Source organism: Octopus bimaculoides, chromosome 22 (genome assembly GCF_001194135.2).
Source record: "Octopus bimaculoides isolate UCB-OBI-ISO-001 chromosome 22, ASM119413v2, whole genome shotgun sequence".
Taxonomy (NCBI): Eukaryota; Metazoa; Mollusca; class Cephalopoda; order Octopoda; family Octopodidae; genus Octopus; species Octopus bimaculoides.
The window spans coordinates 15,309,489-15,321,217 of record NC_069002.1 but is presented as its reverse complement, the minus strand read 5'-3'; the positions used below and the strand labels follow the sequence as shown (position 1 = coordinate 15,321,217).

At 37.9% G+C, this 11,729-nt stretch overlaps 1 protein-coding gene across 1 annotated transcript in view; it reads left to right on the top strand.

The window, feature by feature from the left end:
• The window catches only part of LOC106880038 (uncharacterized), a 456,507-nt gene that overhangs the window by 70,168 nt on the left and 374,610 nt on the right, over positions 1-11,729 (top strand). Inside the window, exons 19-22 of the mRNA XM_014929839.2 lie at positions 513-627; positions 4,803-5,054; positions 7,367-7,606; positions 8,690-8,931. Coding sequence (XP_014785325.2) covers positions 513-627; positions 4,803-5,054; positions 7,367-7,606; positions 8,690-8,931 — 849 coding nt within the window. The remainder of the gene's footprint in view (positions 1-512; positions 628-4,802; positions 5,055-7,366; positions 7,607-8,689; positions 8,932-11,729) is intronic.

Below are 11,729 nucleotides of genomic sequence, written 5' to 3'. Positions count from 1 at the left end.
ACACACACACACACACTCACACACACACACACAAACACACACACACACACACACACACACACACACAAAAGGTTTCTTTCAGCTTTTGTCTATCAAATCCACTCACAAGGCTTTGGTCAGCCTGAGATTATAGCAGAAGACACTTGAACAAACAGAAGGTCTCTGCTTCTCTATATCCTGTCAAGGTTTACTCCCCTGGCCTTCTCAAGACACTCAAAAAGCTGTGAGGGTTTGTGCTTGGAGTTTTTTTCCATAACACATGCTAATTATCCTGTAACTGAGATTCAGACAGGTGCTACTACACTGGATCAGAATAGACCTGGAAACAATAGAAGCTAAGGGATAGTTCCACACTCATGAAAACCCTAAATTCACAAACCAGGACCCTACTACCAGATGTAATTTAAAGTCATACTCAAGACAAATGAATAGTGTATATCAAAATTTAATAATTTCTGTGACATTGATATAGAAAATCAAAGTTCAAGTTTTTTTTGTTTTTCTTTTTGCAGAATGACACTTGTATTATCAAAGGTGAATGCTATATGGCAAAGGAAAAAAGTTTTCCATTCTCTGAATTTGAATGTAACCCATCTCAGAATGCAACAAATTGGTCAAAAGCTCAAGGTATATTAGAATTTCACCACAATTGCACAAATTTTCACCAAATTTTTTACAAAAAAAAATAGCATTACTGATGTTGCTGTTATTATTGTTGTTTTTGATCCCTAGGTCAGCCATGATTGAGAAGAATTATAATGAAATGTATTCTAGACCTTACCATTTACTTTACTGTACATTGTGCATCTAGACAATTATCCACTGTCTTTCCATTCTTTAAGATGATAGAGCATGATAGGTAAAGACCTTGTTGGTCATGAATGACTATGAGATTGTACCTAGAAAGTTCCCCTCCGAAGCATAAGTCCAGGTAAGGTTGTTTATGGAAGACCAGCAGTCGCCGATGCATACCAGTTTCCCCTCTCCAAGCCACCAATGTTATCCAAGGGAAAAGCAAAGGCCAATGCAGCTTGGCACCAGTGATGTCACAACTCATTTCTACAGCTGAGTGAACTGGAGCAACATGAAATAAAGTGTCTTGCTCAAGAACACAATACACAGCCTAATCCAGGAATTGTACTCATTACCTCACGATTGTGAGTCCAACACTCTAACCACTGAACCATATGCCTTCACAGAGTATGATACAGAAGAGAGATTTGGCTGCTGTGTTTTGCAAGCCTGTCAAGCAACTGTAAACAGTCTCATTTGTTAAGGTGGTTGTTGTTGTTGTTACAGGTGAATTCTATTTAAGCAGACATACAATCAAAGACGTTTTTACCTATGGCCATTGGTCATGGACAATGATATTCTGTGTATTTTAAAACTAGTAGTGTGAGACTTAAAGGTGATTTGACTGCTGTTTCTAGCTTGCTAAATCCTTATGCAAAGGTCACCTTCTTTGGCTCATCTTTATTACAATCTCTTTCAATCTACATTGTCAATGTTCTCCAGAAATATCTTACTGCAGTTGTCTCCCTTGTTTGCTTATATAAAAAGAGGGAGTTATGTCTCCTAATTGCTTGGATAGTCTCAGATGATTGAGTTTTTCAACTGGCTCTCTATATTAGTCTTTACCAAGTAAAATAAAGTTGTTTAATTTTTACAAAGGATTTGAAGCAATGTCAATTGAAATATGACAGGGAAAGGAAAGAATTCATTGAACAATTAAGAATCTTTTCTACTCTAGGTACAAGGCTCGAAATTTTGGGGGAGGGGCCAGTCAATTAGATTAACCTCAGTACTAGATCGAAAGGCTCAAAGGCAAAGTCAACCTTGGCGGAATTTGATCTCAGAACGTAAAGACAGATGAAATAAGGCTAAGCATTTCTGCCAGCTCGCCACTTTCAATTAAACAATTAAGAATGACAAGAAAAATGAATTTGTTTCATATATTTTCTGCTTAAAAAGAACTTATATATCTGTCTCTATCTCATTTGTTCACCAATAAAAGATAAAGTACTCAATACATGGTATAAAGTATAAAGTTATTGGTAGATGCTCGGATGATTTTTGTTTTGTAACTCCTGAGAATGTTGACTGTTAAAAGCATTACATTATCTGAACAAATGTGTATGGCATAAAACTCTGACCAACAACAAAGCAAACCATCAAACTATTACATTTTCTCTCTTGTGTTATTTCTGTCTGTGCATACTCTGTTGTTCTGTTTGTGCTCTGTGTTTTTGCTCCTTTGTCCTGTGCATCCTTGAGGAGGTGTAATGGCCAGTGGTTAGGGCAGCGGATTCACGGTCATAGAATCGTGGTTTCAATTCCCAGACCGGGCGTTGTGAGTGTTTATTGAGCGAAAACACCAAAAGCTCCATGAGGCTCCGGCAGGGGATGGTGGCGAACCCTGCTGTACTCTTCCACCACAACTTTCTCTCACTCTTACTTCCTGTTTCTGTTGTGCCTGTAATTCAAAGGGTCAGCCTTGTCACACTGTGTCACGCTGAATATCCCCGAGAACTACGTTAAGGGTACACGTGTCTGTGGAGTGCTCAGCCACTTGCACGTTAATTTTACGAGCAGGCTGTTCCATTGAGGAGGAGCCTAGCAGAGTTTTGTCAGCAGCAAGCCATATACACATAAACATACATACACAGATGTACCAACACGAGACCAACGGTTTGGGTGAGTGCAAAATCACCCCTGTGAAACCACCTACACACAAACCCACTCCACACTGCCTGTACCCAAACCCTACATTTGCTGCCAGTCATCACTAATTTGGATTGGTGTCTGAGGTGGACGGGAGAGTGGGGAGATAACTCTTAATAAAAGCCATCTCTTGCATCCTGCGACTTTGTTTCACCTTTTTCTGCAGCTTCCATGAACCAAATGTAACACATTCTTACCTCCAGCAACAGAGAGCAATCACTATTTTTTTTCCATAGTAGCCAATCCTGACAAGCTCAGTTATTAGATAACCATCTGATTACTTGATATCCTGTGCAAAATTGATTGGTAAGATCAGCTGTAATAAATCAACAATACTGTATACCTCAATTCCACTGTAATAATTCTTTTGAAAACTGGGAGTCAGCTGAAATAATAACTTATTTCTTGGCGTTAGGAAGGGCATCTGGCATTAGGAAGGGCATCTGGCGTTAGGAAGGGCATCTGGCGTTAGGAAGGGCATCTTGGCGTTAGGAAGGGCATCTGGCGTTAGGAAGGGCATCTTGGCGTTAGGAAGGGCATCTTGGCGTTAGGAAGGGCATCTGGCATTAGGAAGGGCGTCTGGCATTAGGAAGGGCTTCTTGGCGTTAGGAAGGGCATCTGGTGTTAGGAAGGGCATCCAGCTGTAGAAACTGCCAGATCAGATTAGAGCCTGGTGTAGCCATCTGGTTCACCAGCCCTCAGTCAAATCGTCCAACCCATGCTAGCATGGAAAGCGGACGTTAAACGATGATGATGATGATGATGAATATTGCTCTATGGTGTATTATTATCATCATCATCATCATTATTTAGTGTCTGTTTTCCGTGCTGGCATGGGTTAAATGGTTAGACTGAAACGAGTAAGCCAGAGAACTGCATCAGATTCTAGTCTGATTTGGTATGGTATCTACAGCTGGATGCCCTTCCTAACTCCAGCCACTCAACAGAGTGTAGTGGATGCCTTTACATCTCACTGGCACAGGTGATGCCTTTACATCTCAATGGCACATGTGCCTCTTATGTGTCACAAGCACTGGCCATGACTACAATTTCACTTGTCTTGATGAGTCTTCTCAAGCACAAGTAATCTTGATCACTTGCCATTGCCTCCATGAGACCTAACATTTGAAGATCATGCTTCACCACCTGTTCTACCTCTTCCAGAGGTTCCTTGCACAGTTAGAGGTTGCAGTGGTCCTCATCCATACATATTATGTGACCATACTTGTGCAGTCGTCTCTCTTGTACACCATATCTGTTACCTCTTATGCCCAACTTTTTTCTCAAGATGCTTACACTCTGTCATACACGCACACTGACATTGGACATCCAGTGAAGCATATTAGCTTCATTTCTTTCAAGCTTTCATATGTCCTCGGCAGTCACAGCTCATAACAGGCATCACACAGGCATCGTACACTCTGAGGGAGAGGTCCTTTGTTACCGATTTTCTATACATTTCTAGCGCTTATTGTATCTGTACATCTGCCACACAGATGTACAATAATATTGCTGCTTGTCTTGTGTCCATAGCTTGCACTGAGTACACCTTATGGAGTTTCTACCTGCATCCTTTTCTATATATCAAGCAGGGCCATCTACCTGAAGGGATTTGTAGTTTGTCTGCTTCCTACTTACTATGTTTCGATTCCCAGACCGGGCGTTGTGAGTGTTTATTGAATGAAAACACCTAAAGCTCCAAGAGGCTCCGGCAGGGGATGGTGCCGAACTCTGCTGTACTCTTTCACCACAACTTCCTCTCACTCTATCTTCCTGTTTCTGTTGTACCTGTATTTCAAAAGGGGCCAGCGTTGTCACACTCTGTGTCACGCTGTATCTCCCCTGAGAACTACGTTATGGGTATACGTGTCTGTGGAGTGCTCAGCCACTTGCACGTTAATTTCACGAGCAGGCTGTTCCGTTGATCGGATCAACTGGAACCCTCGTCGTCGTAACCAATGGAGTGCCAACAACTTACTATGTCTTTGGTTTTTGCTAGATTCTAAGGCCCTTTGATTTCAGACCTTGCTTCAAAACCTGAAATTTTTCTCCATAATTATTAATTTCAATTTTTCTTTCAGTCCCATGTAATCCCTTATGGTCTGTACAAACGGGAAAGAAGATTGCTTTCCATGACAAACTTATTATTGGCAATGTTTCAAATGCAGACATTTGCCGCCAGCACTGCATAAAAGAAGTTAGATTTGTGTGCATGTCAAGTGAATATACAGATAAACAGAAAGAATGCCGCTTGTCTAAATACCGAGTATCTGATGCCATTGATTATTTCCTCTCATCAAAAGATGAACTTGCGGAGTTATATTGCAGAGAAGGTAATTAATTCCAATTTCTTTTTTCTATATAAACATAAATTTGTATATAAATTTGTATTTGATATACTCTTTTTACTCTTTAACTTGTTTCAGTCATTTGACTGCGGCCATGCTGGAGCACCGCCTTTAGTCGAACAAATCGACCCCAGGACTTATTCTTTGGATGCCTAGCACTAATTCTATCGGTCTCTTTTGCCAAACCGCTAAGTTACGGGGACATAAACACACCAGCATCAGTTGTCAAGCGATGTTGGGGGGACAAACACAGACACACAAACACACACACATACATATATATATATATATATATATATATATATACGACGGGCTTCTTTCAGTTTCTGTCTACCCAATCCACTCGCAAGGCTTTGGTCGGCCCGAGGCTATAGTAGAAGACACTTGCCCAAGATGCCATGCAGTGGGACTGAACCCGGAACTATGTGGTTGGTACGCAAGCTACTTACCACACAGCCACTCCTACGCCTATAAATATAATATATATAATATTTGTACATGAATATGTATGTAAAAATGCTGTAGCTAAAGGACAGAAGATAAAGCTAAAGACTACCTCTAAGAATTTTCAGAGGTGTTACCACCAAGGGTACCGTCTACTTCCATGAAGATGTCTGTCAAATTATGAGCCTTTCTATTGATATACAATAAAATACAGGATGAAAAAGGAAGAAATGAAAAAAGAGAAGAGAGAAAGCAAGATATAAAGGAGTAAATCTTTAGAAAGAGAAGAATTAAACAAAGAAATAACCAAAGGAAGGAAAGGGAGAATGATGTAAAAACGAACTGAAAGAAAGGAAGGAAGAAAAGGAGGGAGATATGGATAGAAATATATAGAATAAGTACGAGAAGTACCAGTAACGTACAGGGGTCGATGTGATCGACTAAATCCCTTTGTCTGTCCTTGTTTGTCCCCTCTATGTTTAGCCCCTTGTGGGCAATAAAGAAATAAGAACTATATAGAATAAGTACTAGGCTTACAAAGAATAAATCTTGGTGTCGATTTCTTCGACTAAAGGTGGTGCTCCAGCATGGCCGAAGTCTCATGACTGAAACAAGTAAAAAAATTTTAAAAGACTGGGTATCTCTGCTAGTATATTCTAAATGGCAACGACTAGTGGTTATTGCTGTTTTCAATAAATTTATCAATTTTTTTTTCATTTCTCACAAGCTATCTGTTGTTTAACTTGCCGAAACCAGAGTCAAGGGTCCTAACAGATTAAGAATAGCTTTTTCTCCATAAATAAGCACAGGAGTGGCTGTGTGGTAAGTAGCTTGCTTACCAACCACATGGTTCGGGTTCAGTCCCACTGCGTGGCACCTTGGGCAAGTGTCTTCTACTATAGCCTCGGGCTGACCAAAGCCTTGTGAGTGGATTTGGTAGACGGAAACTGAAAGAAGCCCATCGTATATATGTATATATATGTGTATGTGTGTGTGTTTGTGTTTGTGTGTGTGTTTGTCCCCCCAACGTCGCTTGACAACCGATGCTGGTATGTTTGCGTCCCCGTCACTTAGTGGTTCAGCAAAAGAGACTGATAGAATAAGTACTAGGCTTACAAAGAATAAGTCCTGGGGTCGATTTGCTCAACTAAAGGCGGTGCTCCAGCATGGCTGCAGTCAAATGACTGAAAGAAGTAAAAGAGTAAATACCGTAAAAGCGTGTGTAGCAGGACTAATTTCATATGTTTTAGACTTAAGTAATCCATAGAGTTTTCATGCGTCAGTTTCTGATGATTGGTCATGTGCTGTCGAAATACTTGGATGTGTTCGACATTTGGACTGGTCTAGTTTTACGTGGGATACAGAGCTTATATTCAAACACATTGCACAATAGACCACCAAAACCAGCAAATTCTAAATGCTAGCCAGACCCTCTTATTGTTAATAAATATCACGATGTGCTTCATTTTAATCCAGAGAGGAGGATTGTTTTCAGGATGTTATGCCACGTTATTGTTGTTCCTGTTGAAGCATATGTTACCAAGTTTTATTGAATTGAAAAGCCAACTATGTATGATTTTCTACAGACAGCAGTCTTTGTGATGTATTAATCTGGTTCGCTGTATAATTTTATTTAGTGGAAGAATAAAGCATCACTGTCAGTTAAGAGTTCGTTTCTGGTATCATTTCCACTGTTTTACATGCAACTCATGAAAAACAAGAATTTGTAATAAGCGGACCAGAGACACCCATCCAGCTAATGTTGCTTTGTCATTTCATTTATTTATACAAATTAGTAGACATTTTCTTTGTTTTCTTCTCTTTTCCCTCACTGGACTTTTATTATTTTACAGATTTTTGTAAGTTAAAGAAGAGGATGTTTGAAGCTCAAATGTCTATGGCTGTTGTTGGCTCCTCTAATTTGAAGATCAATAACGTTTGGACATCTAACCAGTGTATGTTCTATTGTAAAAACCAATGCCAATACGCTACATTCAATGCTAAACGCCACCTCTGTCTTCTCTATAACAAAACTGATGTAAAAATGATGCATGCAATTGGCTGGAATACTTATACACTGAAATGTGGAAATGGTAAGTTGAAATGGAAAGTTAGAAATACAAATAAATAACTGGAAATGTTATCTATCCATTGATATTTATTGTTTAGTTTAGAGATCGGTAAATGTCTTTTTGTTTTTGGAGGCAGAACTGTTCGAAGATTTTTTTATGTCTTATTGATGATTACAGAAACAATTTGTTGTTTTTGTTTTAGTTTTTTTTTTTTTGTATATTTTTTAAGCCCCATTTGTCATAATAAAGTAATTACTACACATTTAATGATATAAATGTTGGTGCCATGTCAGAAAAAACATCAAGTGAAGAACTAAAATATTTTTAATTAATCTCTAACATTTTAGTATAGATTGTTGTTGTTGGCACTCTGTCACTTACGACGTTGAGGGTTCCAGTTGATCCAATCAACGGAACAGCCTGCTTGTTTCAAATTTTTAAAGTTCAGTTCATCTAGTTGTGAACAGGTTTCAGTATTGTGTATAAGTAGAAAGTGTATTGCAATATAAATAATTTTATATCAACTTTCAGTGACAGCTCCCATGAACATGGAGTAAAATTTTAGAAACCTTATTTTTTCTCTCCATGTCAAGAGCTCATGGATGCTGCAAATTTGCTATAAGTTAATAGGTTTCTAGCTAAGAGAGGTCAAACAGTCTGTAAATTGTCATGATGATACTCTTTCTACATGAGTAAGGCATTCCTCACTCATTAATCTTGTCTACTGAATATTCTTCTTTGGCTGTCTGTTTTAAGTCAGCTCTAATGGTTCTTGTTTAGTAACAATCTCTGGCAGGTTTGCATGTGTATTACAAAGTCTACTCTTGATCTGCAAAAGTGATGACATCTGCTGCAGGTAAAGTTACTTGATGCAATGGAGAAGTGACACTCTCATCTGCTCTTTGTTATTCTCTCTGCTGTTTCTCTTCAATGGCTAGAGTTACAAGCTTCAGTAACTGGTGCCATTCATTATGCTGCAAAGACATTTTACTGTTATAAAAGAATATCAACACTTTAACTCAGTAATTTGTGTTGATTTATGGAGTTCGGTTGAAGTCATTCTTTGACAGATTATATTGTAAAGTTGTTCTCTTTTCATCTTAGCTGACCTAAGCCCCAAGAAGGATGTTCCACCACAAGCTGAAGAAGTGAAAATAATGCCATCATTTAATTCTACTAATGACACCCTCACATGCCACTTCAATGAATCTTCTCTACAACAAGATCCTTCAAATATGATAAAAGTGGATTACATCTGGGAGTTTGATAATCTTGAGGTACCACAACAAGTCAGCTCAAACATATTACCTAAAGAATATGTCAACAAATTGAAATATGGTTCCAAGGTAAGTTACTAGAATTTTTATGATATTATGTGGTAACGATTTAAATCAGATATGCAACACACAAAAAAATTATATGATATTTTAAATTTTATGTTATCTGAAATCATATGACATAAGTAAAACATTCAATACAAAAATATATATTCATTATACATATAATTTCTCTTATTGTCAAAAACTCACAATAATTATATACACTAGCAATTGTCACTTGTTTGAAGTTTCTATGTTATTGCTGTACTTGCTAAAAATAACTACTTAATCTCCTTCATTTCATCTGCTCCCATCTTAATAAAGAGTATGTCAAATGTAGTTATTCTTGATATACAAAAAGATGAAAGTGGTGAGCTGGCAGAAACATTAGCATGCTGGGCAAAATGCTTGGCAGTATTTCGTCTGTCTTTACATTCTGAGTTCAAATTCTGCCGAGGTCAACTTTGCCTTTCATCCTTTCGGGGTCAATAAATTAAGTACCAGTTGTGTACTGGAGTCAATCTAATTTCAGGGAGTAAAAAGGGATATGCAAAAAGATGGTGAGCTGATGGCCAGAATGCCTTTGGTTATAAGTCTGCTCAATCTGATCAGTACAAGCAGGGCTGGACTTAGGCTACATCAAAAGCAACACTTGACCTCAGTAATCTTGAATCAATACTCAACAAAAGTCTTTGGCTTTTGGCCATAGATATTAATGGCTTGATAATGTAAATATTCTTAGAATAATTATGACATCTAAATGAATGGCAGGCACACTTTTTTGGTAAAAAGGTTCCCTTTGTAACCCTATTGTCCTTGGCTTAACATTCTCTTGTGTGGTATTTTGGCAAAGTGTCTTCAGCCATAGCTTCAAGTTGATCAATATCTTAGGAATGGAATTCGGTAGACAAAATTGTGTTAATGTCTGTTGTTGTTGTTGTTGTTGTTGTTGTGTGTGTGTGTGTATGCATATACCTACCTACCTACCTACCTATCTACCTACCTACATACATACATACATACATACATACACTTATATATGTATGTAGTATATTTAGAAAATGTTAGTTTTGTGTCCATAAAACACTTAGCTTTACACACATCTTGTCAGACACTAATGGCTGGTGGCCTACAACCTCTCTTCCAATTGGAGGAAGAAAACTAGCCATGAGGCATTTTCTCCCTCTAATTTGAAGAGAGGTTATAGGGTCTAACGAGATCTGTGTAAAGCTAAATGCTTCATGGATGTGAAAGCTTGGGTAACCCCATGAACTAACATTTTCTAAATACTTTACTACTCTATAACTTAGTGTGCTTCACTTTCGGATTCATGATTTGCTGATGATATATATATATATATATATATATATATATATATAAATTTAAAATTTAAATAAGAGCTTTGACGCTAATATCCATTTGCATTAAAGTTTATTACTTATGTCAACATTTCTGTATAAGGTCAAATTCAACTCTTAATTCGAGTTAAATAAATTACCTTACACATCTTCAGGGTAAAAGTAAAAAGTAAACACCAAAAAAAAATTTATAATCTCTAAGGCTGATCTACATCCAAAATTTTAAATTTTAAATTTTGATATATAACCAAGGAGATCAATTCATAAGGAATTTATTATAGAACTTTGTGGACAGTTTTTTGCTATTTTGGTAACGATTGCATGTTTTATCTTACCAATACATTTGGTAGATATCATTATATGAGCATATATATATATATATATATATATATATATCAGCACTTATATGAACCTCAAACAGAGCACTTCATTTCATTTTTTGGGAAGACTGGAAAGAAATGAAGTATGCTCCATCGAAAGCGCAGTGTAAATATAGATGAAATACATATTGCAAAAGTGAAAGAAAATCTATGCATAAAAGGAATGAACTGTAGTGTGCAAGAAAAAAATTGCATTGGTATAGACATGTGCATGGATGAGGATAGCTGTATAAATGTGAATGGGACTTGTGCAAGGGGATCCAGGAAGATGTGAGACATGATGATGATGGATGATTTCAAGACCTTCAGCCTCATTGAAGAGATAACGAAGGACTGGAATTACTGACAAGTGCAGTTCTCAAGAAGATCCACTCACCTTGGTGAAACTGAGTTGAATTATTCAATTTGTTCCTTATAGAACTTTCTGTAATGTTTGATATTTTGTGAAATTTGCCCCACAACAAAATGACTCTTAAGTTATCTAGAAAGGAGTGAAGTTCATGAGTATTGAAACCACAGTCCCCTAAATACTTGTCTTACAAATATACTCTTATTAAACACCACCACCATTTTCACATCTGCATCTTCCATGCTGGTATTAATTGGATGAGTCTTATTGAGTCAGTGTTCTACGACTGAATATCTGTGTATTGCCAGCTTTTACTTTGTTTTTAGATATTTTTTTTTATCCAAGTGAAGATGTTGGTTGAGCTGCATGACATATTTACAGAAGACAGACAATTGTTGTTGTTGTTGGCACTCCGTTGCTTACGACGTCGAGGGTTCCAGTTGATCCGATCAACGGAACAGCCTGCTCGTGAAATTAACGTGCAAGTGGCTGAGCACTCCACAGACACGTGTACCCTTAACGTAGTTCTCAGGGATATTCAGCATGACACAGTGTGACAAGGCTGGCCCTTTGAATTACAGGTACAAGAGAAACAGGAAGAAAGAGTGAGAGAAAGTTGTGGTGAAAGAGTACAGCAGGGTTCGCCACCATCCCCTGCCAGAGCCTCGTGGAGCTTTTAGGTGTTTTTGCTCAATAAACACTCACAACTCCCGGTCTGGGAATCGAAACCGTGATCCT